This window comes from Cucurbita moschata, unplaced genomic scaffold (genome assembly GCF_002738365.1).
Source record: "Cucurbita moschata cultivar Rifu unplaced genomic scaffold, Cmos_1.0 Cmo_Scf00001, whole genome shotgun sequence".
Classification (NCBI taxonomy): Eukaryota; Viridiplantae; Streptophyta; class Magnoliopsida; order Cucurbitales; family Cucurbitaceae; genus Cucurbita; species Cucurbita moschata.
The window spans coordinates 6,359,259-6,385,046 of NW_019268517.1; the positions used below are offsets into that span (position 1 = coordinate 6,359,259).

Consider the following 25,788-nt stretch of genomic DNA (forward strand, 5'->3'; position numbering starts at 1 on the left):
TAAGAAGATGGATCTTCACACACCTGATAACTTACCTTTTATACTCCAAAATACAACTGAACTAACTACCTACTTAAACTTGTTTAACTTCTCAAGCACGAATTGACCAAAATACCCTTCATCCATGAAATAAAATTCTTTTTAAAATAAAAACAAAATCCCAATTAAACTAAAACATAAGAAATCAATTTCTAGTGATTTTTTCTAAGAATATTGAAAAAAAAAGAATATAAATAGTTTGGAATAATTATAATAATCATTATATAGTCATTTACACGTGGGATTATTTTATTTTGTATGTATAAACAAAGAAGACATGATGATTTGAAAAAAAAAGAAATTGAGAATCCAACCAACCAAATACAGAAATAATTCCTTTTTACCAAAATGAGTTCAAATTTCAAAATCATAAGCAAAATTATTCTTCACATCATGAAGCTTGGGCGGCCCTATGGGAATGGGCATCAGCATGAGACACCAAAAGTTTGAAACTTTTTACTGTCTTTGGCCAAACAATCAAGTCCCCATTTCATTCTAAACAACACTGAATCTATAAATAAATCCACACTTAACTATATTAATTGTTGGGTTGATTTTCTCATCCGGGTTTGCGGAGAATTTACGATAAAAGGGATTTTAATGATACAATATCGTCTATTTTGACTATAAATTCTCTTATCTTTGCTTTGGACTTCTTCAAAAAGCTTTCGTAGTACTTATAAAACTACGATTATTCCCTAAATTTGCGAACGTGGAACTTCCAAATCTTTGAAATGGAAGAAAGAAAGTGGTTTTTGGGGTTTGTTTTTGGTGTATTGGGGTTTCGTTAAAAGGGCAAGAAATTTTGGTAGTGACTGAAAAAAGCAATATTGACCTTTCAATAGTGAAAGCAATATTGACGTTATATGGCAGCTGGGGTTGTGTTCATTGACACAAAAGCTTCTGCACCCGCTAGCTCTCTGTCTCTCTCTGGTTGAGATTGTGAAGAAGAAGAAGGGCTCTGTTTCGAAGCACCAGAGCCATTGCTTATCTCTCAAAAGGTAGTGAAAGTTGAGGCTTCTCTGCTTTAATGTTGTTTCAAAACCTCATTTTTGTGGTGAAATGAAGCCTTTTCTGTTCTTTTCTTAGTTTTTGTGGGGTTTTTGTTCTTGTTGTCTGCATGGAAGAGGTGGGATTTTAATGTTTAGCTCTTCTTTTCCCCCTTTCGTTTAATACCATCAACCCCTTTTTTTGGCTCTTCTTTTCTTTTTTCTGTTTATTTGATGAATTTCTTGCTTGTTCTTCTTAGTTTTCTGGAGATCTTACTCCACCCTTATGGAAAATGCTTTCAATCTGTGAAAATCAATGGTTTCAATCTATGATCTCCTGCTCACATTTTGTTTCTCTCAGTTATTGATGAGTCAAAAGTTTAGATCGATTAGTCAACCAGACATGTTTCTTTAGCTTTAACTTCTCATGTTTTTTCTTGCTGTTCTGATGTTTCTTTGTTTAGCTTGAAACTCATTTCAATGGCAGATGATCTTTATAAACATGATCCTGATAGTTCCCTGCATACCCTTTTGATATGTTTTTCCCTGGCAGATCTATTGGGAATCTTTTGGTGAATAAACGTTTGTTACTTGTTTGGATTGGTGATGATCTCTGCTTGCAGAGAACAGTATCATTTGAACCTATGTTGGGTTATGTAAAGGTTGAAGGAGCTTATTTGGAGCTGAAAAGGGGCGATCTACGACACGTTTCGGCTACGTGAGAACGATGCACAACGAGCTATGGTTTGCACTGCTAGTGATTTACATGGGTGGAAAGATTTTCCAAAGGGGCTTAGAGTTCTCCTGCTTGATGGAGACAGCAATTCTGCTGCTGAGATAAAAACAAAGCTTGAGGAAATGGAGTATGTTGGTGAGACATGGCTTGCTCCCATGGAGTCCTATCCTTGTTCTTCACATAAAATGCATATATCTGAAACCTTTGACATTTTCATGGCAGTTGTGACTTACTGCAATGAGAACGATGCATTGTTAGCCATTTCGAGCGAACCCGAAATGTTTCATGTCGCCATTGTCGAGGTAATGGTTGATGACTGATTGAAATACCACAAATTTGTTCTTGATTCGTTAGAACATATTAAATGGTATCTGTTACCCCATTAGATGGACCATCTTGGTTAGTTCTTCAACAGCGTGATGTTGCGTTTGGTTACAGGTAACGGCGAGTGATCACGATGGGACGTTTAAATTTCTTGAAGCTGTTAAGGACTTGCCTACCATTAGTATGTTCATGAGACCTTGTCTTGTTATTTTATTGTACATGGTAGTTTTATGTTTGCTACTCATTCTCAAGTTCATACAGAACTTGATATCAAAGTTTTGTGGTTTCTAATGTGTGAGCTTCGTTTCGACCAGTGATTTCGAACATCCATTGCCTCAGCACGATGATGAAGTGCATAGAGGTAATACTACTCGAAATTTAAACGATTCTGGATTTTTGTTTGAGTTTAAACATGGGATCAAGTGTTTGTGATGGCGTGTTTTCAGCTTGGAGCGATCGAGTTCCTTCAGAAACCGGTCTCCGAGGACAAACTTAGGAACATTTGGCAGCATGTTGTTCATAAGGTCTGTTAGATTGTGCCAACAAATTTCCACACATGCTTTAAGCTTCAATTTTTTCTGATCTGTTAATCCTAAGCAGGCATTCAATGCAGGCGGGAACGCCGTCCCGAGTTCTTTAAAGCCTATCAAAGAATCTGTTGCCTCCATATTGCATCTTGAATTGGAAAACAATGAGAACAAGAATCAAGTTCCACATGAGTTGGAAATATCGAGCTGCGACAATGTCGATGATCATGAACTACTACTACTACCAGAAGGAAGTGACAAGTATCCAGCTCCTTCAACTCCTCAGCAAAAGCATGGAATGAGATTGGTGGATCAAATGAACGATTTGCTCGAGAAAGAGTGCGGCGAGCAAGACGGGGAGGAGTCTAAATCTGTCGAAACTACTTGTACTGCTCAAGTGGAGAACTCTCAGTTATCTGACAAGGAAGTTATTAAAGAGGAAGAGAACTCTACTGATGGCTGTGGGGCTGCGAGTAATGTCGATCACGAGTTACACGATAGAGACAACATTAGCAGTTCCGAAAAAAACAAGAGCAAAGCATGCGGTCTTGGTAATCCGTGTAGGACGAAAGTAAGTGGGAAGAAGCTGAAGGTAAGAATATCCTTGAACTTGAATTTGAATTGAGATTGAATCTCCTTGGATTCTGCATTCATGTTGTTCGTCACGGGATCAGGTAGACTGGACACCCGAACTGCATCGAAAGTTCGTACAGGCAGTGGAACAACTCGGAGTGAATCAAGCAATTCCTTCTCGAATTCTAGAGCTGATGAAAGTTGAAGGCCTGACAAGGCATAATGTAGCTAGCCATCTTCAGGTTGGTATCAAACTTGCTTTCTTTATAGTTGTGTAAGCTATCATTTTAGACATGGTTTGTGCAAAGACGAGTATCTTTACGGCTCGAAGTATCAAGCAGAAGTATCGAATGCATAAGCGACACATCTTGCCGAAAGAAGAAGATGGTAGCTGGTCGAGTTCAAAGGATCCAATGAGGAAGAACTACTATCCACATCCACAGAGACCTGTGATGGCCTACCCTCCTCCCTATCATTCAAATCATGTAATGCCAGTCGCCCCCATCGGATCGTGGGGTCATATGGCTTGCCCCTCCCCTGGTGTTCAAATGTGGGCGCCTCCTCCCAGTTATCCGCCATGGCGACCGCCAGAAACTTGGCCGTGGAAGTCGTATCTCGGGGTAACATTCTTACTATAACAAACTAGCACACATGATTTATAGGACTTTCAGTAGTTCTTAAGTTCTAAACAAGTGATCATTGCTTTTAGGTGCATGGTGAGGCGTGGGGATGCCCTGTGACACCACCACCCCCTCATAGCCCTTTCTCTTCAAATCCTCACGTGGGTATACCTTTTATTTGCATTTCCAACAGACATGTTCCTATTGATTGTTAGATTTATCTAATAACCTCTTCTTTCTCCATACTTCCTGGAATCAGCAGCATATTGCGATATTTGAATATGTCGATGTGCACGATAAAAGCTACGGCATTGCGCCGAGTCCTGTTGATCTTCAACTGGTAATACAGCATTGATCTTCTTCATCTCTCTGCACTATCTTTTTAAGTTTTGTTGGTTGAAATTGATCTGTAATGCGTTAATGGTGTTTCACGTCATTGACGAGGCGTTAGAACTAAAAGTTGAAGCCTATGTTTAATAGGTGGGATAGTTAATCTTATATTATAGGTTTGCTAGCTACACTGTAACAGCCCAAGTCTACTACTAGTAACAGCCCAAGTCTACTACTAGCAGATACTGTCGTCTTTAGTCTTTCCTTTTTGGGCTTCCCCTCAAAGTTTTTACTTTAAAACACGGCTGTTAGGGAGAGGTTTTCACTGCTTCATTCTCATTCCCAACCAAGAAAAACGACACATTATTGATTTGTTCATTTCAAGTTACATTCTACTTCTAGAATGGCATGCTTTTGAAACATGTGGTATCCAAGTCCAAATTTTCCGAACTTTCCGAACTGGAAAAGCAAACACTAAGAAAAAGAAGCTTCATTTGAGACTTGAAATGGTAAAAGGCCGACCAAACCGACGAGACGAGAACCGAAACTCGTTTGATTGAGACATGTCTTGGATTGCATTCGAGTATTTTAAGGACTAAAAATTTTGTTTCTGCTGATACAGGCTGATGAGGAAATTGACAAAGTAGTGAAAGAAGCAATAAGCAAGCCATGGTTGCCATTGCCTTTGGGGCTAAAGCCACCTTCAACAGAAAGTGTACTATCAGAGCTCTCAAGACAACAAATCTCGACCACCCCTTTTCACATCAACGGCTCTAAACTACTCCACTGACAGTGCCCCATAACATAGTTTGGTCACTCAAGAACAGGAAATGTCATTGGGTGGCGGGCTGTTCCACTGTCCGGCTGACTTGGACCATCTGATTAAGAAGATAAAAGAGAAGTGGGGCCCAAAACCATAGGTGACAAGGGCAGGGTCACGTGGGGGATGGGGTGAGGCATGGTGCCACGTTGGTGAGTTTGACACCACGGTTAGAGTTGTGGCTGTGAGGATAGCAGAAAAAGGAGGATGTAATAATTGAATTTCATTAGATTTTTTCAGAGAAGATGAGGTGGAAAAGGTGATGTGTCTTTTTCTGATAGGACCATGATTTGGGAGTCTTTGTGAATTAAATGTAAAATGACTGAATTTTTGGTGCCTATGCTGTTCCTTTTAGGATAATAAAGTTTTGATAGCAACTATTTTTCTTCCATGGAATGAATAATTGTTAGGAATATATATATATATATTAATGGTGAAGTGAATAGGCAATAATTCTCGGCACTCAAATCCGTCTTTTTTAGAAGAACAGTTGAGTTGATTTTCAAATCTTTACGTAGTGTCTTTATATATGCCTTTTGAGATATTTTCCATGGTCATATTCCAGTATCAAATATTAAATATGATATGAAACAAGAGACATTAATCATACAATCAATATACTTTAACGAATCAATATACTTTAACGAAGATGTGAAGAAAATGTTGTTGAAATTATCAAAAAGATATTTCAGTTCGTGCCACATTAAAGAAGAATGAAGCTTCATTGTTATACATTTTGGTTGGATCATAATTTAGAGTAATTTACGTAGTGACTAATTATGGTCATGAAATATACATCCTGGTTAATTATGATCATAAATGATGAAAGTTAAACTCTTGGAAAGGCTCGTGGAAGGTTGAGAGTTTTCATTTTGTGGCTATATGATGAGATATACGTTATCTTTGTAAGAACTTAAAAAACAATGTAGTAAAAGAAGCATTTGTGTTTTTCTTTAGCCAATGACTAATTTGCAAGTTGACATGATCAATCTTGCTTGTAGAGTGATTTGAATCTCAAACAAATGTTTTTGCCTTGAGATATTCGATCAACCAGATAATATGAATCTTACTCCCCTGTTGCAGTGATTCGTGTCATTTGGTATCAGAGCCCATGATTCCGTATCATTTGGTATCAGAATTTTCCCTTGGACAGATTCATATCAATTGTTTATAATTATTTAAGTTCGAGGTCTCTTTAAAAATAAAATATTTTAAAAGAAAAAGTAGGATTGTTACATCCAAATCTCGAAAAGCCTTAATAAGATAGATGAGTTCAAAGGAGCTAAATGATGAGGAGCTAGATTATGGGGGGAGGAAATGAGTTTTAGGTGGGGTTTGACGATAAGAAATTAGGATCTTGAAGGGCTAGATCATGAAAAGTGATGAGTTTCAAAAGAACTGGATTATAAGGACTCGATAGGTTCCCATGGGTTATATGACGAGGAATAATGAGCCTCGAAAACCTAGAATCTTACATGAGTTCGATTGAGCTGATAAAGCCTAGTTGCTAGCTTGTCAAAACCTATTACTTAAAAACATGTAATAAAACTTACGAACATTATAAGATGAATTATTTGGCATAAGATTTAAGAATGATTTATGAATTTACGAGTAAACTACTTATTGATTATTTTTTATACTTATTCATGTTGCATTTCTTTTATAGATCAAATATGAGTTGAGGAGTCAAGCGTATATGTGAGTCCTAGGCCTATAAGATTGAGATAGATTCATGTCGTGATTTTGACTCCTCCCACCTTCCGCGTTAGTTAGTAGCCTTTGACTTAAGATTCTCGAAAAAGGGTAATTACAACACTCCTAAGAAAAAATGATGATATCTATAGCCTTACAATAAATTAAAAGAATAACTTCGATCTAAAATTAATGACTAAACTAATACTAATTATACTCCCGTTGTCTAACATTTCATCCTATAAACAAAAGTTTAAGTTTAATCCTTGAACTTTTATATTTGTATCAAATTAGGTTCGTGAGTCTCCTAAAACTCCATTTTTTCTTTCAAATGGATCCCTAAATTTGAAATATCCGATAAGTTCTTGAGCTTTCGATTTTATTTGAATTTTGGATAATAAGAAGTAAATGTGAATAAATTATGAATAATGAATATGCATCTTCAGCAATCATTACCCAATTACTTGGGGAACTGAGATTATAAAGCATTGTACAAGTTCTTTCTACTTTACCAATAACACTATATAGCTTAGCTTACAAGTGAATAAATTTTTTTAAAAAAAAAGGAACAAAAACTTCCTTTTGAGAGGCTGCTAAAATTCTAGCATTTCTTAGCTCTCTAATCGGATCCCATCTATTCATCACTGGATGTGCTGTTGTTGTTCTTCTGTGGGCTGCTGCTGCTGCTTACAACCCAGTACTGTTTAACAGCAACCATTATCTTCTTAGGCACAAGAGGACCGTCCTCGTCATCCATCAATTTCACGTCCCATCTCATGCCTGCAGCCATTATTTTCACCTTATTCAGGACGTCCACTCCGTCTCGGAGGATGACGATTCCCTCTGGCCTCAATATACGGTCCATCTCTAGAAGTATGTCTTCGATATTGCACCTATTTATCATTTCAGATATGTAATGTACTGGTTGTTATATGGAGCTATTAACTGGAAACTAAACTCAAAACTCACCGTGGAAATGTAATATTTTGCAATCTAAGAGGCAAAACTAAGAGAGCAACATTTTGAAATCGAAGAACCAAATGAATATTATGTTAGGAATTACGACTTTAAGCATAAGCTCTCGTGGCTTTGCTTTGGGCTTCCCAAAAGGCCTCATACCAATGGAGATAGTATTTCTCTTATAAATCCACGATCTTCCCCTAAATTAACCAACGTGGGACTCATTCTCAATAATCCTCAACATATTATCTCAAAATTGGATGCGAAAAATATTTTTCCCTAGTTTGATTATTGTGGTCGATCCTAAAGGCTAAAACTTATAGGTACAAGTGGCTTGGGAGTGGAAGAGAACAAACATCATGCCCCCTAAGATACCTTTTTAAGGCATTTCTTGTCAAGCAACAGATATAAGAAGGAAGAACTTTAAACGTCTAATGGGTTTGCTTCATGTTGAGACTTGAGCACAAAAGTAGCCTTTTCAAATATGTTTAGATTGACATGACAAAGATGTTCACTTCAATGGGAGGCTTCCTTTGTTGTTAATATTAGGTACTCGATCAACCACTGCACTAAAACTATGATTATAGAAGAAGAAGATTAAAGTACTTACGTGTTTTCGTACAGGTCGAATACGTCACTCCCATGAATAAAGTCGTACGTCCTCGGGTACGTAGAAAAGCCCTCACACCTAGACAAAATGCATGCATATGGATCAGGAACTGCAACTATCTTATCTTCTTATATCAAAATCAATGCCAGTGAGCCACGGTTTTTTCCAAGACAGAAGGCCTCAAAAGCAGGCAACCGAGTTACTCAATCAGTCAAGTGTAATCCCACTTAAAGCTATGTTGTGATTTCTTTGAACTATCTATGAATACAATTTAGTCAAAGAGTTGTTTTAGATAGATTACTCAATAAAATGGCTTTAACCGGAAAAGGAAAGTGACAGAGGAACGTACCAATCATGATACATGCCAACCAGACCTCTCTCATAAATGGCTCCAAGAGTGTTCTTGGAAATTGTAGGTACAACATTCATCACCCAAGAATTTTTCGAGTGAACTGCAGCTGCAAATCCACCGAGGTTTGCATTCATGTCCATAATATTCCTGTACCTTGGGCTGCCAATCAAGTTATTTACTCTCTTGTAAACATCAACATGCTTTCTCCAAATTTTGTTGTCCTCTTCAAAAGATTCAGCTGTGACGTCTGGAATCAAACCATTGGATATTCGAGGAGGAACAGCAAAGAGCCGTGCAGGAAACTTTTCCAATTTCCCTCCCGCTACTTCTTCATCACTACTTACCTCAGGAAAAGGGGTGATGCATGTATCCATTTTCTGGTACCTGTGAATTCAATACAGGAAGAGGAGGAGAGTGATAAGGGTCATAATTAGAAAAAGTATATAAACTCAAGCATTGCCTTTAAATTTTGTATCTCTCTCCTATTTGAAATAAGAATACGATGTTAAATCGATCATTTCTGATCACAAAACGAAAACAAAAAATCAAATGGTTATCGAACGGAACCGAAACAGCCAAAATACAATACTATACTGGCTTCCTTTGAAAGCAAAAAGAACAGAGCATGGCAATGGCAAATGAGTACTAAAGCAACGTGAAGTATTTTCTTAAGGCTGTAGCAGAAACATATATCAAACGATATGCATAACATCAGAGAGCGTTTTGAGCACAAACTCACCAGACATCTTCAGAATCATTTGGTTCACACATTTTTGCAGTATTCTTCCTATTGCAGGATTTGTCATTATCCTTTTTTCTCCAGATGGCAATATCTCCCTTCTCATATTTTTTCTCCCAGCAGAGCTTCTCGGCTAGCTCTTCGATTTTCTTCTGCTCTGCATTTAGATCCTCCTTAGTGCGTTTCCACGTCTGGTAATAGGTCTTCCAGTTGATTGGAGGGCCAGATAGGATCCAATAGCCACCGGGTCTCAGGACTCTATCAACTTCCATAAGATAGATACCATCTGTATGCACAAGTTCATAGCTTAGAGATGGATTGATACTCAGATCAATGTAAAATCAAAAGTTGAAGCATATCAGGACCTTTGCAATTAGAATAGTAATATAATGGTTAATTTTCAAATTTAGTCCCTATGATTTTAAATATTATAATTAGTCCATCTAGTTCATTAAAGCCCTCATAAATAGTCCTTATAACAGAGACTATTTACGAGAGTTTTACCAAATCATAGAGACTATCTATAAGGTTTTAGCGTCAATTAAATGAGGCTCAAAACTCTTCGAGCCAACTTCTAACGAGCTGAGATAAACTTTTTAAACGAAAAACAGAGGGTTTTATGCATAAAACCTATAATAGCTACCTGCTAGGTTCTTTGGCTAGAGAGTATTTATACAATTTTTATAAAACTTGTAATGATACCGTTTCACTATCGACTTTTTTTTAATTGCTTCTAGCTTATCTTAGATAAGTTTGAATTCTTATTCAAGAAATTAGAGAAACGAATTGGAAGCCACATAAAAAAATTAAACAAGATATAATGGAGTTTAATCGCTCCAAATACTAACCATTTGAAGTCCATGGTATAAGGCATCGCGAACACTGAGCCATATCAAAGGCTCTAGATGGATATGGAAGGCGTATACTACCCAACACGCCAATAATAGCAGGTACACCACGTTCCAGTGCAAACTGTATTTGTGCTTCGTGATTGTCCCTTGGTGCAAACGACATAGCTAATACATTTCTGCTGAACAAATACGCACCCCAACTAGCAACCTGTGACAAATTTGGTGTAATTATGGCGACAACAAGAATGTTCAATAACTAGAATCTTAAAATCAGTTCAGCAGCTGGTTGAAGATAAAAAAATGTAGTTGTACAGAACACTATAAAAAATCATTAGACAATAAAGATAGTTCAATAGTTTTTGTTAAAAACATACCCCACAACCAGTATCCAGAGCTGTTCTAATGGAACCATCTGCAATTGGAATAACTGATGATAGTTCATCAATATATGCATCCGCTCCTTGAGGAAACATTGTCCCACCACCAGGAAATCTGAATACATTGCCCTGAAATTCCACCCAATGCTGGTTTGCCTTCTCAACTGTCAGGCTCTTATATGGAACATTGGCATAATGAACGTAATCACGGCCTTTAGGCCAGGGAAATGGAGGCATATAACCTTTGGGAGCTGGAATAAGACAGTGCAACTTTTCATTTACTGGAGGACAATGCCTTTCCCTGTATATCATATTTTCTCTTGGGAAACTCATAGCTCGGTCTTGTTCTTGGCATGGTGTATAATCTGTGTACTTTATGTCGCATGGTTTGAACACCTTTTTTTTCGGCTCAGATGATTCGGTAAGTTCGATTCTGTGATGAGCCTCAAAGTCTAATTCTTTAACAGTGTTGCAATTTGATAGCCTGGTAACCTCCATTGCTATGCTATCTCCTTTCCCAAATCCACTTCTCTGCCATGCTCCCAAAATGTAAAAGAAAAGACACAAACCAATCACACCAAATAGAGATATTGAGCACCGGTTTCGGTTCACCGGCAAATTACTCTTCGACCCCATTATCTATATGCCACAAATCTTTCAAATCTGCAACGATATATATCTAACTCTTAGTAGCATGGACTTGAAGTAGACGCCATGATCAAGCAATTAACGATGATTTGCATCAATGTTAACATATGGCCAAAAGAAATCAAGGGAATCAACATCAAACGTATAATTTTCACTTCAGTATGCATTTCAAGGTTATAACAACTTATACTTAACAGATCATAATTCAATAATCATAACGAAACTACAACACATAAACAGAATGCCACCATCCACAAAAACTGATAGCCATCAATGAAGTTACCGACCATAACTATCATTGATTCATTCTTATTTCTACAAGCAATGCATGTCCATTCACAATAAGATGAAGAAAATTCAACATTCTCCAAGAAAAGATTCAGGAAAAACTCAAAGCAGCTTAAAATAAAAATCAGATCGAACCAATATTTTGTTCAACCGTACAAAACCGACAGCTCTGGTCGCCTGCTTTCTCCTACCAACTTCAGTACAAGGGAAAGATTCATCACGTTCATCACAATACAATGGCCAAGCAGATTCAAACACCATGAACCAAAGATCATCAAAATGAATAAAAACAAATTGCTATAACGGTTGAATCGGGAAGAATCAACGGAAGAGAAAGAAGTAGCTAAGATCTAATAGATCAATGAACTAGAAAAACAAAATGACAATACCGTCAAAAGGGTACCTCGGCGATCTCCGACGATGCTCCGGCGAGATATCCGATTTGCCCCAGTGAGCAAGAGAGAGAGAGAGTTTGTCCTGGACAGTGGGATTGTAGGATGGATGAGAGCGATGCATTACAATGGGTAAACAACTTCACTGCTGCGAAGAAATTGAGGAGTTTAATAGGAATCGGGAAATGTGAATTTATGGTAGAGATCCGATCGATTAACGAGAACTGAAAAATTAAAATTCAGGTTATTAGTTTCAATTGGAGGCTTTTCATTTCATCAACTGTTTAATTTTGAATTAGTCTTATTTATTCACTTTTGTTTTCTAGTGGATTTCTTAATGGAATGTTTTTCATTGGGATTAATATACCATTTTCTTTATTTAATAATTTATGACTATCTTAAATTATAATTTATAAATTTAAAAACTCCATTAATCAAAATTGATCATCAGGTTCAACTCGAAAGTAGGGTTACAACCTAACTCAACCCCTATCTTTAATATTATTATGATGATTAAAATATTTAATTTTTATGCTCGATGTCAGTGATATAATGTCTAATCAAATAACTCTCTTTTTGCAACGTCCTAGTATACCCGCTAAATGGTATTAAATTATTATTATTATTATTATTATTTGACATGGTTGTGTAATATCAAGTTATTACTAATAAATGAACGAACGAAAAAACAGTTAGCCGACACATAAAGAGTTGTTTTCCAAGGGGCCATTGATAGCCATTTCATTTATTACGTCATAAAGATGCCCAATGCTTATTGTCAAATAAATCATTATGATGACTAATAATTGATTATATAACAATATATATATAAACTTGCTATTTATAGTTTAAAATTTCCGGCATCTCTTGCAAGGTGGTGACGTTACTTATTTCTCGTATTTAAGAGTGAAAACTATCTCACAAACCATCATGAGTCCTTCTAACATGTTTTATCTTCACTCACATGCATTTTAGAAAAATTTCTAGAAGGTCACTCAATATAGGCTTAACTTTGGAGTTTATATGATCGACCCACCAAAAAAGAAAGTGTACTTTATTCATATAGCTAGTAAGTTTGCTTTCATTAGGATAGCTTTTTGTTAATTCATGTACCTCTCGTTTACTCGAATATTACGTTTTATTCATTGTTTGAATTCTAATAGCAAAGGTCGAGTCTGTAAATTACCATAAAAGAAATTACCGAGAGTTATTAATTTATGTTAGAATTGTTTGAGTATTAAAAATAGTCGGTAGGTGATTCATTGTGATTAAGAAATGCTTAAGTATCGAACCTACGATATATGTTAATTATTTTAATATTCAATACATGTAGTATATATGTTAATTATTTTAATTTTTAATGTATAAACATAATAAATATTTTTTATATTTAATATTTTAATATATTAAATATTAGTTTCAGTATTTCCATTTAAATTTACTTTTCTCCCTTTCGTATAAATATTTTTTTTTCCCTTAATATTCAAATATTAAATATTTATTTGAATGCTATGGACCTAATAGACCTATAAATTATAAGCTTAAATGATACCAAATTTATTAATTAAATTGTTTTAATTTATCAATTTTCATTCATTATCCATAAGTCTATAGTTAAATTCTTATGCATTTAAGACAAGTTATATTCATGAACATAATTATTATAGGCAAATCAGTCATTCACGAGTTGTTTGTAATTGTAGGTGAGTCAAAGTAATTATATTTTACAAAGTTACATTGATTATCTAACGAGCAATTTGTTTATAATTAAACCATAAATTAAGTCCCTCTCGATCGAATAAGAGGGTGGGACTCCATTGCTTAAGTTTCAAACTGAATGGAATTATTCGTCCCGAGGACAAGTGAATTTCATCTTTTAAGATTATAGTTAATATTAATTTGGTAAAAAATATGATGGCCTATTTGTAAATGTCACCTATCATTTTATAGCGCGTAGTTTTATCCCAATTGGTATTGTTGTAAAATAGGTGATGTATCGGAAATAAAATTGCTATGTTATCGGAGTTTCAGTGTGGATTATACAAATATCTTTAATAAGAAAACAATCCAAAAGTTGTCCGCTTCTATTATTTGTGTTTTTCCATTATTTCATTATTTGTGTTTTTCCCATGATTTTGTGGTTTGGTTTTTGTCATTTATTTATTTGATATAATAATTAATTTTTTTTTATTATCTATCCATCATTTTAAAATAATTTATAAAAAAAACTTGCGAAAAGAAATGAAAAAAACCACAATAAATTAAAATAAATGTGTGTATTTATAATTAATTGAGTAAAAGTTGACATGATTTTATTAATTAATTTATTGGAAGATAATGATTAAATAGATGACTAAATAAATTACCCCTAAAACTTAAAAGGCAGATTATTCCTATTACGATTTTTAATGAATGAAAACTAAATTGGTTAAATTTATTTTAATAATTTTGTCTAATAAAAATAAATTAAGTAATTATCGAATCAAATAAGAATATTATTTGTTTGTACAAATTTTGATAGCATTTTCATTTAATATCAAACCCATTAAAAAAAGAAAAAAGAAAAAAAAAGATTTACATAATAAAATATAAATTATAATAATTTTTCCCTTTTAAGAACCCATTAAATAAGAATCCCACTCTTTTTAATTTTATTTTTCTTAATAAATCTCAAATAAATAGATGGATAAAAATTTAAATTCAACGAGATAAAAATTGAAAAATATTTTACAACACAGTTAAAAAATTAACAATAAACGATATAAGATTTAAATTGGGGAATCCTTTCTTAAAAAGGATGGTACGCATATTTACCCCCTACAAGAAACTCAGAATCCTTCCATCTGTGATCCACGCCACTTCTTCGTCGTCGCGGCGTCTCTTCCGTTTCAGCAGCTCAGTGTGCCGGCGCCGTCATCTTTCAGCCTTCTCGTGCCCCCTTGCTGCCTCCCTCCTAGGGTTTTTGCCCTGGTTTTCTACTTTCTTGTTGTTACAGGTATTCTCCCAATCTCCATCTGTCTTTCTTTTCACTTGAAAAATAGAAATTAGAACTTGTCTAATGAAAGAATGTTTTTAATTAAATAGCCGAATGGCAACGAAAATTAAAACAGTCTTGCGGCAAATTTGGAGCTGGTTTGTGTTTGGCTATTGGGATTTGCACATGAATCAGTCATCCAATTCTCTTTTAGTTCATAGCTTGATTGATTGATGGAATAACTTTAACCCTATTTATATTAGTACATTTGTAGATTATAGTTGGGAGAAGAGAATAATTTTCTGTTGTTTTGAAAATTGAAATTCTTTCCCCCAATTAAGCAATGCAACAATCAATCATACTTTGAATTTATGAAAATAAGAGAATGAATCCAGACATGGTTGGAATATGAATGTGGGAAGTTCAATCCTGATTTAAAACATGAGACTAGACATACATTTTTTTTTTTTAATAATTCATTAGGAGTAATTGTTCAGTTAAATGGAAATTAACCAATCACTGTGTTTTGTGGATTACTTGTCTTTCGTATTCCAGGAATGTGTATTATTTTTCTTCCATAGCATAAAATTCAACTACTAAATTTCTGAAATTAAGACAAAAGGGTCCACAATTTACAATGAAGGGGTAAACTTGACACAAAAAGTTTCTCCCTTATTGTGTCTAGATATAGATAACCTGAGCTGGGTGGGCTTGGGAAAGACCAGTCTAGTCTCGACTTTCTGGGCATTCTCTTTGCAATTCTTTTACTATCTTATGGATTATCTGCTCTTGTACTTTAATAGTTCCATTATTTTATTTTATTTTGGTTTGTGCAAATTTCAAGAGTCTAATTTTCCATCTTCTATTTTCTAAATCATAGAATTTCAGTTTTCTTTAATCTTAATTATTTTTCTCCTTTGTTTCTTACCCAACAAATTTATCTTAATTATTTTTCCTAGTGGTTAATAAAGTCCAATGTAACTTATAAAAGGCTTAGATAGAATGAGCTTAAGTTATGGTGTCCACGGACCTAAGATTTAATATTATACTAATTTTCATAGAACAAAATGTAGTAGAGGTTACTTGTTTGGCCTAGTTGGGTATGAATTTTGATATCGTTAAGTTGAATAGTTGGGCTGCCTTGGTTGGGTGTGATGTTGGATCATTCCCCTGATCTAACTTAGGTCTCCCCTTGGGCCATAACCCTAGGAATAGTTTGTTCTAGGATCTGATTTTGAGTAAGATTTGTAAGAGGCTCTCGTCCAAGAAGTGTTTCTTTTTGAAAGAGGGAAGGTCTACCCTCATTCAGTTGTGTTGAATGGTATCTCAAGCTATTACTTGTCCCTTTTTAGGATTTTGGTGTCAGTGGGTAAGTCCTTGGAATAGCTTATGAGGGGTTTTATTTGGGGAGGAATTGAGAAGGGTTGAGGGTTGCATGTAGTCAACTGGGAGATGGTGACAAAGCCAGTAGATGAGGAGGCTTTGGAAATAGGAAGTTTAAGTTCCCATAACTGTGATACCCCACATCGGTTGGGGAGGAGAATGAAACACCCTTTATAAGAGTGTAGAAACCTCTACCTAGCAGATGCGTTTTAAAAACCTTGAGGCAAAGCCCGAAAGGGAAAGCTCAAAGAGGTCAATATCTGCTATCAGTGGGGCTGGGCCGTTACAATAACACAGTGCATTCCTGGTTAAATGGTTTTGGCGTTTCCTTCTTGAGTCTAACACCTTTTGGCATAAGGTTGTTGTGAGAAAATAAGAGTCACCCCCTCTAAGTGGATTGGAGGTCGGCTAAAGGCACTTTCCAGATCCCCTTGGAAAGGTATGGTGAGGGGCTTCTGTTTTTTATTTTTTATTTTTTAATCAATTTGTCTAGTTTCCAATGGGGGATGGCAGAGACATTTTTGGCTAAAGGGTTGGGTAGAATCCTCTAATCTCATTTCCCTCGTTTGTTTCATTTATCTTCAATGAGAAACCATTCAGTGGTAGATGTGTTGCCCTAACTCTATGACCTTTTCCTTCGCCAGTTTTGGGGTTCCGCCATGCTGTCTATTAGGGAATCATTGAATGTTATCGACCTTCTCTCATTGACTGGGGAGTTTTTTTTCATAGTCTTGGGATACTGATGTTCGTCTTTGGAGTCCCTGTTCATTGGAAGGCATCCTTCGTAAATCTTTCTTTCTTTACTTGGTCAATCCCTCTCCCTCAAGTGGCGTCTTTGTCTCGTTCTGGAAGGTGAAAATTTCAAACAAGATTAAGTGTTTTGTGTGTCAGGTTTTCCACAGAAGGGGTTAACATCTTGGCTTGGGTTTCAAGGAAGTGACCTAATTTGCGGACCTTATTGCATATTTTGTAGGCGGGAAGTTGGGATCTTTGATGATATCCTCTAAGCTGTGATCTTGCTCATAGTGTTTGGAGTTTCTTTTTTTTTTTTTGAGGAGTTTAGCTTCACCATTGCTAGATATAGGAGTTGTAGAGAGAAGATCGAGGACTTCCTTTTACATCCTCATTTTCATGAGAAGTATGGTTTTTTTAGCAGGTACGGGTGTGCTCTATTTTGTTTTTGGAGTGAGAGGAATACCAAAGTCTTTAGAGGGCTTGAGGGGTCTTCAAGTGATGTTTGAGTTCTTGTTAGATTTATTGTGTCTTTCTTTGTCGGCTTAAGTGGTTAAGCTGTTTTGTAACTATCTGTTGAGTCTTATTTGGTTGAATTGGAGGTCCTTCCTTTAAGTTATCTCCATCTTTTGTGGGCTTCTTTTTTTTTTTTAAAATCAATGGAAGCTCAGTCATTCACAAAATATAATTTTATGCTACTTTGACATATCGTCCCTGTGACATCTTTTTGTGTAAATATATTCTTTTTGAAGTATATGGACTCTTAAGTGCTTTATTTATTTTGGTATCATATACTTGGACTTGATTGATTATCATGTGCAATGTTGTAGAGATTGAACGATGTCTGAAAAATTGAAGTCTCTCAAGGAATATCTTAAGCGCTACGAAACTAACACTGATGAGGACAAGAAAAAGAAGAAGAAAAAAAAGAGGACAGCAACAGCAACCAAACCAAATGCTTTAGGTGTTCTAGTCGTGGATGAAGATCCTGTCTGGCAGAAACAAATAGTTATTGAAGAGGATAGTGCTCATAATTCAACTGGTGAAGTATTAGTGTGATTTATGAATCTGTATATTTTGTTCTAGGGAAATCTTGGCTGTCGTTTTTACATCCTTGTTCAACTGTAATGCAGATGAGGAACCCCAAGTTGATGAAGATATTGAGGTTAAGCGAATGAGGAGACTTGAAGAGGTAAAAGCCAAGCGCCCATATAATTCCATAAGTGAAGATGGAAGTGGTTGGGTTTCACTCCCTCCAAACCCTGCAAATTCTAACGTTGTGAGCTCTGATATATCTCCACCACGTAGAACTAGAGCTCGAAATGATACACCTTCTCCATCCCACGAGTTGAAGCCTCCTGGTGAAGAAGCTGAAGATATTTCACCTCCACGGAGGAGGCAGAGGAAACATCCTAGCTCACTTGAGCATGACGAAAAGGCCACAAGCTCTACTTATCCAAGTTCTGACTCATCTCCACCACGTAAGCAGAATGTTTATAGAGGCACACACTTACAAGGAGCTGACTCAGGACATTTGGATCATGCACAAGAAGATATTGATCTATCACCTCCACGACAGCGAAGGAAGCGGTACCATACTCCATCACCTGAATCTGATGGAAAACCTACACAACCATTTTCTCCACAATCTGATATGTCACCCCCTCGTAGAGTTGATAGGCAGGCATCTAAATCAAGTTTAGGGGTCAACCACAAGGCTGCGGGGTTATCTGACCTTTCTCCTCCTCGACGCAGAACTTCAAACTATGCCGAGGATGCTTATGTATCACGTGGATCGGATCTTTCACCTCCAAGGAAACAAAGGATAGATGTGAGGGGGGATCGATTACTTACAGAGAATAATTCACAAAATCATGTTGTTACTGATGCATCACAAGAATCACCACCAGATCTTTCTCCACAACGGAAAAAGCAAAAAGTGCCGCCTGTTTCAGTCTCCTTTAAACAGCCGCGCAAGACTGGTTTGCTTACTCAGCAAGAGTTTGGGGAAGAAATGTCTAAAACTAATAAAGAGGACTGGAGGAGGTAACAATATTCTTGTGATGGCAGGAATTATACATCATTTTCTCTTAAAATATTCTGGTTTAAATAGTCACCTCTGAGTTCTGACTATGAAATATTCATCCATCCTAATTAGTCTGCAATTTTGATAAGAAAGCTGGATGGTTGGTTGTGAATGATATAGGACGCCCTATGATCACAACATACAAATGCCCAAAAGTTAAAAATTTTAAGGGATGAACATGTTTTGGAATTTGGATCACTTTTTTGTGGTGCTTGTCCATATTTCCCTCTATGAAGTCCTATCAGTCGGTCCCATGTCTATTTATGCTTCATGATGGAGAGACTATGGTTTGCTGTTGACCCTGGCTTCAAACTCTTATTAAGTGCCTGTTGCAATGATCAGAGAAACTTGTTCTTTAAAGCCATTCAGCCTAGTGACCTCTCAGTATTTATTTTATTGTTCATTTTGTGAAATTTAGGATCAACGAACCCTTCTATGTTTGTGAGGTACAACACTGAAAACTACTGCTGTTATTTAGTAGGGTAGTCATCAAAAACATCGATTTCCAATTATGAGAACTTACAAATACAACTTAGGTGAAGTGTGAAAAGTCTAAAACATTCCCAGAAAGGTGCCTTTTGACTAAAATTAATTACATTACTATAGTAATTGCATAGAAGAATTTGATGAAGCACACCAGAAGCATGACTTTTGGCTAAGTTCAAGGAATTTAATCAAGCCTGTTGATTGAATACAACACAGCTGCATTGTGTTCTGTTTCATTGATATTGGTTTTCATGAGATCCATGATTTTTATTTTTTTGTATTTAAATTTAGACTATTTCATTTTTCTTAGAGAAGTATGGTGATACGTCCTTATGTGTTGTGTGGTTATGTATATGGATTTACGAATTGTGAAATAACCATTCTTGTTCTTCTAGGTTTAAGGAGATGAATCCTTCAGCAAGTAGTAATGCGGAGCCAATCTATCGTGACAAGATTAAAGGTTGGGCAATTGAAATCTCACCTTTCTGTATCATGTAGAAAATTTTGCATTATGTGATATGATCTACCTCACGCTTAAAAAATTACAGGGGATCGCATTTCCAAAGAGGAATTCTTAAAATCACGAGGGAAAATAGAAGAAAAGCCAAAGGTAATTTGAATAGTTATTATAATACATTGTTGTTTGGTCAAATTTCATTTTAGCTTCATCCTTCTAAGGATAAAGTTCTTATCCGAACCTATGCTTTTATCAAATCTCATTGTCGCTGCTTGTGATGATGTTCTTCCTTCTCAGGAGATAAAATTGGAATGGGGCAAGGGCTTGGCTCAAAAACGAGAAGCAGAAGCTGAACAAATGGAATTAGAACTTGAGAAGGATAGGCCGTTTGCACGGTCAAGGTAAGCTGAGTACTCTCAAATTTTAAATTTGTCAGAGATGTCCTAATGTCTGGCATTATTGAAAGTTGAATCGAAGTTTAAATTTTGTTGTACTTTTACGAAGACTAGAAGGCCCTTTAATGACTGCCAAATTATTTTCAGGAATGATGCAGAGCTCGACTCAATGTTGAGAGAGAGACTGAGATGGGGTGATCCTATGGCACATTTGGTGAAGGTAATTAATTGAAATCCTAAAATGAGTTGAAGTTTAAGAATTGATATTTGGTTTGACCTTTTGCATTGCGCATCTTGCAGAAAAAGCAATCCGAAATGGCTCTTCCTGATCTAGGAGACAGCGAGAAGATGAAGGAATCAGGGTTCATTATTCCTCAGGACATTCCACCGCACAGCTGGCTAAAAAGAGGATTGGATGCAGCACCTAATCGATATGGTATAAGACCAGGAAGGCATTGGGATGGAGTCGATCGTAGTAACGGTTAGTTCATTACCCTTGCTTAGTATCTGAAAGAATAGAATGGTTAAATTATAATTCTTGTTCTTGAACTATATAAGCCCTTAAACTTTTGAAAGTTTCAAATTTTACTCTACTTTTTTATTCTTTCAAAATCACTCACTGAACCAACCTCTTTAAGAAATTTGACTGCAACGTGAAGTGCCATTGCATGTATGTTTTGTTTCAGTTTGGTCCTTCATTTGTTGTTAAATGTGCTTGAAAAACAACAAACACAATTGTTGAGTCTGTGTTCTGATCTTGCAGCAATGTTCTTATGTTGTTTAATTGCTCTTCCATTTAGGATTCGAGAAGCAAATGTTCAAAAAGATGAACGAGAAACGAGCTACGGAAAGGGAAGCATATCTTTGGTCTGTGTCTGATATGTAACATGAAAGGATGGATATTTCCTGCAGCAATATATCACACATCTGTTCAAGGTCATGTTCTCTTATAATTGTATGTTCATCCTTAATAGCTATTGAGGGTTTTTTTTTTTCTTTCCAATATTACATTTTATGTGGTAATTCTCATCGAGATTCCGAGGGTAGTGTGAAAGGAGCTGTCGTTTTTTTCATAAACATCATTACATTAAGTTATCTTTCTTACTACATAAATTATGGGTTAAATTACCATTTTAGTTCTTGCATTTTGGTTTTAATATAATCCTTAGCCTTAAAGTTTTGAATCTTAATTTCTATGGTTCGATTAAGTTTCCCAGACTGTATCTGTCACTGCCAGATGATGTTAATATTTTTCTTACATGACACGTCTTCATTGGACAAGGGAGAGAAGCGATGACCCGACCGAAATATAAGGTATGTGTGAAGGTTAAATGGGTCGATTTACTTGATTTGTACAGTTTTACAAGGTGCATAGTTATACGTAGGTTATGTGGGTAAATTTTATCAGATTGTAACTATATCTTCTATTCTTAGAAGGAGAGTTTATAAATGGAACATCAATTGTTGTTAAAGTGAGAATATTCTGAAAGGAAGAAGTGTTCATATGGATTTGAGAATGGTATCAGTGGCAGTGGGTGTGGGTATGGTTGAATTTGGATGGCATTAGCGTTTTTCTGCTGCATTTATGTGATTGATACAAGAGTGAGGAGTGATTGTTCTTTAAATCAGCATCTCAAGGAATCTCCGGTTTGGAATAAATTTTACTTGATTTCTACACATTTGGAATGATTCTTTTATCGTTCTTGGATATTTAGATCGAAAGGTATTATAATTCAATAGGACCTATTGTTGAATCAAATTGATTCATTATTTTCTATGATATTCTATTATTGGGGTTATTGTCTCGGATTTATTAGGAATAATTCGATAACCATTTTTTTTTAATGAATCTTGCTTGTTTTCTTGTCATTTATTTTCAATGAATTTCATTTTTTTTAAAAAGAAATTTAAAATTTCCGCTAATTTCTCAAAAAAAAAAAAAAAAAAAAATATATATATATATATATATATATATATATTTAGTTTTCAAAATCTTGTTTGCTTTTAAAATAAACATATTTAAAAATTAGATAAGAAAACAAGGTGGAGTGCTAAAAATTAAGATGTTGTTGAATAACAATTTGGTTTTCAAAAATTATATTTGTTTATTTATCATTTTTTTAATTCTGGATTTCATGTTTATTAAGAAAATATTGAACTTTTAGTCAAATTTCAAAAATAAAACAGGTGTTTATAATTGACTACATTCTTTAAAACATACATTAAAATCGGATGACAAAGATAGAAACATGTAAGTAATATTTATAGGTTTAATTAAAAATAAATATACAAATAGTCGTGAAACCCGGCCCATCCTTCTGCATTTAGCCTCAATTTATTCATTCAAATTTTAAAACATAAAATATTTTAAGTTTGAATTAAAAATTCATCTACTCGTACATGTAATTTCTTTCAAATTTAAATTTATTTTCGTTAAGATAATGGATTATTGGGAATATTATTTCTAGATATAATTTGTTACATATTAAAAATAAAGTTTGCTTAGTCACCGGAAAAAGTGCGACGTCGGAATTCTCGTCCCCATCTGATTCAAGCGAAAATACTTGTAAAATGTAACGACTATAAAAATAAAAGTAAAAATTCTTGGTCCCCGAAAGAAGTGCGATGCCGAAATTCTTGTTCCCATCTCGGTCACGCCCTTCCCGATGCATATTGTAACTACCGTAGATTTCTGCTACCTAAAGTCGCTACCATCATCTTAACCTAAGCTCGTATGCAGAATTTAACTTTTAAACCATCATCTTTAAATCATAATTTCAACATAAACATAACATCATAATTGAAAATACCATCATAGTCTTATGTGTTAGAAAACATAATTCAGAAACAAAATTAAAAACGATAATAATATATAATTCAAAACATGAAAAGTCTAGAAATTTAAATATTTTATTAGCCTATACACATGTCATGGTCTCTGATTGCGATGTCGTCGTCAATCGTACAAGGACGCCTTGCCTTTACTTGAAAAATGATGTATTACACGGTCTGAGTATTTCGAAGAATACTCGGTAAGTAACTCCACTATAGGGGCCATGAAAGTGCAAACACATGCAAATAGGCTCTAGGGACCTATCGTTAAAACATCCTAGGGGTGGCCTCCAGTTTGAACTAAATTGGATGTGCAGTACTTCCCTATACATGACTCACACGTGCGAACATGATTCCCTAGGCGATTTGCACCTTCCCTAGACTCATCACTGTCCGTAACTACGTTCAAAGGTCAGAAGACTCTTGAGCGTTATGCGCGACATGATCATTATCATCATCGTAAAAGGAGAAGTATCCCGATGTTTATGTATGCATAAAAATGCATGAGATCCGTATGGTTTCTCGTTTTTAAAACATTTTTATGACACAACCCTAGTTCCATCTTTATATTACTATTAGTAATACACGTGCATTAACTTCCATCTTATCATCATCATTACCATTATCTAGGGTTGTATCCAAGACAAAATTATCGTCATAATGCAGTATGACGTTCACAACATGCTTCTCAACTTAATACGAAAAATAACGTCACATTAAGGACATAACATCTTCCTACATCATCATACACATATCATAATCATCGTAAACATAAAGCATCATACGTCATGCATCATACGTCATACGTCATCATATAATTCATACATGTTATCATACATCATACATCATACGTCATACGTCATAAATCATCATTAAGACATCATAAACATAAAGCATAAAAGACATGTGTGGGAGCTACAAGACACGTGTCATCATACATCAAACAATGGTTTAGCCTATCCTATAGTAAAACCACTTACTTGTTTGGGCTTAGTTGGTGCTTCCCTAATTTCAAGTTTGCTAAGCTTTCGTTCCTCGAAGTTGCTCCAAATGTCATCGGATATCGTTTCCTATTAGATCGTTCAATGTCTTTCGTTAGTATTTCACCACTCTAATTTCAATTTCATTTCAACTTGAAATTGTGAAATAGAGTATCGTGCTAGCCTTAATTGCCTTAGGGTCAAAATCGGCTTCAAGAGGGTTGAAACGGTAGAAAAATGTAATTTTTGTCCTTTACCGAGCCGAGGAGCCGCTTTTCGAGCAGCGGAGCTATGTGTGCCGAGTCCAGCCATTTAAGCTGATGGAGTCGAGGGAGTGTCTACCTGTAGGCGTGCACGTGTCACCAAGGGAGAGGAACACGTCACAATCCCTTCTTGAGTCGAAGCACGAGTTCAGGTTAGTTGACGCGGACGTGCGGGTTGCAGGCGTTGTAGGCTGCTGCAGGCAGAATGGGTCGACGTGGTTATTGGATCGCTACAGGCACGATGGGTTGCGGTCGATATTGGGCTGACTATCGGTCTGGGCCAAAGCGCACGTTAGGCTGCTGCAGTATACGGGGCCGAGTCGTCTGGGTTAGAATGACTCTCGGGTTGCAAGTTTGGTCAATGTGATTTGGGTCGTGTAGTTCAGATCCAAATCCGGATCTGACGAATCCTTTCTTCTTCACCTGTTTCCCTCAATTTTCCGACTCCTTTTCTATCTCTCCTTCCTACATCGTTTCAATGTCATTTTTCTATCAGATATGACACCAATTACCCGCTTAGGATAACTAGTTTAGGAATATAAACGGATATGATAGGTCACTCATGATTGCATGTACTTGTATCTAACCTCAATAGTGGGGTCACTTACTAATTATTTCTCAAAATACTTCAACACTATTCTTATTTTTCTGGTTAAGTCAAGACTCCCATATACAGCTAATGGTCGTATCTTAACCTAGGAGACAGTGACACATGCTTCGGATAGTTTACAAATTTGAATTTAATAGACTATAGGTTAGTATAGATTAGTATATGTTAGTTTGCACTTCCATTTAGTAGCACATGGGTTAGTATAGGTCAGGACGTAACATACTTTATGTTATTTTTCATGTTTATTATTTTATTTAAAGACCAAGTTTATGTTTTTATAATAAAATTTTCAGGTGAGTTAGATGCATACTACTTTTCTACGTACAACCAACGCACATGCACATGCACATGGGTCTATGAAGTGAATACCGTTCTTGGAAACTCTAGGCTTGCACACATTCATGCCGGTACAACCAATGGAAAAAACTAGAACATGAAATAACATATCATAGGTCATGTAACGATCATACTTTTCCACTCAAAATAAGATTGCTAGCACATGCATGACCAAACTACTAAAAACATAAATGCTTAAAAAATGATTTACTAAAATGTTGTCGTGGACTTAAACGTTCATAAAATTCATTAAATCAACAATGATATCTACAAACAATGAAATTGAAATAACAAGAATTTAAAAATAATGGAAATGTCTTGATCTAGCCTAAGGGCTACAATATTAAATGCAAATGAGACTACACTAACATCGTTTTTATGTGGCCT

At 35.7% G+C, this 25,788-nt stretch overlaps 3 protein-coding genes across 9 annotated transcripts; 2 read left to right on the forward strand and 1 right to left on the reverse strand.

Moving 5' to 3' along the window:
* The first annotated feature begins 791 nt into the window (after positions 1-791).
* Positions 792-5,338, forward strand: LOC111449501 (two-component response regulator-like APRR2). 5 transcript variants are annotated; one of them, XM_023089431.1, is made up of 12 exons: positions 792-1,040; positions 1,582-1,899; positions 1,987-2,066; positions 2,203-2,269; positions 2,403-2,449; positions 2,535-2,612; positions 2,689-3,207; positions 3,290-3,430; positions 3,530-3,808; positions 3,898-3,969; positions 4,068-4,148; positions 4,761-5,338. In XM_023089431.1, exons 2-12 carry the CDS (start codon positions 1,770-1,772, stop codon positions 4,926-4,928), a joined length of 1,662 nt encoding a protein of 553 aa, XP_022945199.1. In that variant the 5' UTR covers positions 792-1,040; positions 1,582-1,769; the 3' UTR covers positions 4,929-5,338. The 5 variants fall into 5 exon arrangements, with proteins under 5 accessions (XP_022945199.1, XP_022945185.1, XP_022945207.1 ...); XM_023089417.1 differs by having other exon boundaries at positions 1,652-1,899; XM_023089439.1 differs by having other exon boundaries at positions 793-1,040; positions 1,652-1,899; positions 4,071-4,148.
* Positions 5,339-7,069: 1,731 nt separating this feature from the next.
* Positions 7,070-12,110, reverse strand: LOC111451865 (probable methyltransferase PMT14). Of its 2 annotated transcripts, none has more exons than XM_023092462.1 (7): positions 11,879-12,110; positions 10,537-11,202; positions 10,160-10,370; positions 9,312-9,597; positions 8,570-8,956; positions 8,221-8,298; positions 7,070-7,543 (listed from the first exon to the last, which is right to left on the reverse strand). In XM_023092462.1, exons 2-7 carry the CDS (start codon positions 11,173-11,175, stop codon positions 7,285-7,287), a joined length of 1,860 nt encoding a protein of 619 aa, XP_022948230.1. In that variant the 5' UTR covers positions 11,176-11,202; positions 11,879-12,110; the 3' UTR covers positions 7,070-7,284. The 2 variants fall into 2 exon arrangements, with proteins under 2 accessions (XP_022948230.1, XP_022948239.1); XM_023092471.1 differs by having other exon boundaries at positions 11,865-12,110.
* Positions 12,111-14,664: 2,554 nt separating this feature from the next.
* LOC111443156 (BUD13 homolog) lies at positions 14,665-21,540 on the forward strand. Of its 2 annotated transcripts, none has more exons than XM_023080877.1 (9): positions 14,665-14,862; positions 17,789-17,998; positions 18,090-19,002; positions 19,924-19,988; positions 20,077-20,138; positions 20,283-20,386; positions 20,528-20,600; positions 20,681-20,861; positions 21,181-21,540. In XM_023080877.1, the coding sequence occupies exons 2-9, from the start codon at positions 17,797-17,799 to the stop codon at positions 21,264-21,266; spliced, it is 1,686 nt and encodes a 561-aa protein (XP_022936645.1). In that variant the 5' UTR covers positions 14,665-14,862; positions 17,789-17,796; the 3' UTR covers positions 21,267-21,540. The 2 variants fall into 2 exon arrangements, with proteins under 2 accessions (XP_022936645.1, XP_022936727.1); XM_023080959.1 differs by lacking the exon at positions 14,665-14,862 and adding an exon at positions 17,198-17,380.
* The last annotated feature ends 4,248 nt before the right edge of the window (positions 21,541-25,788 follow it).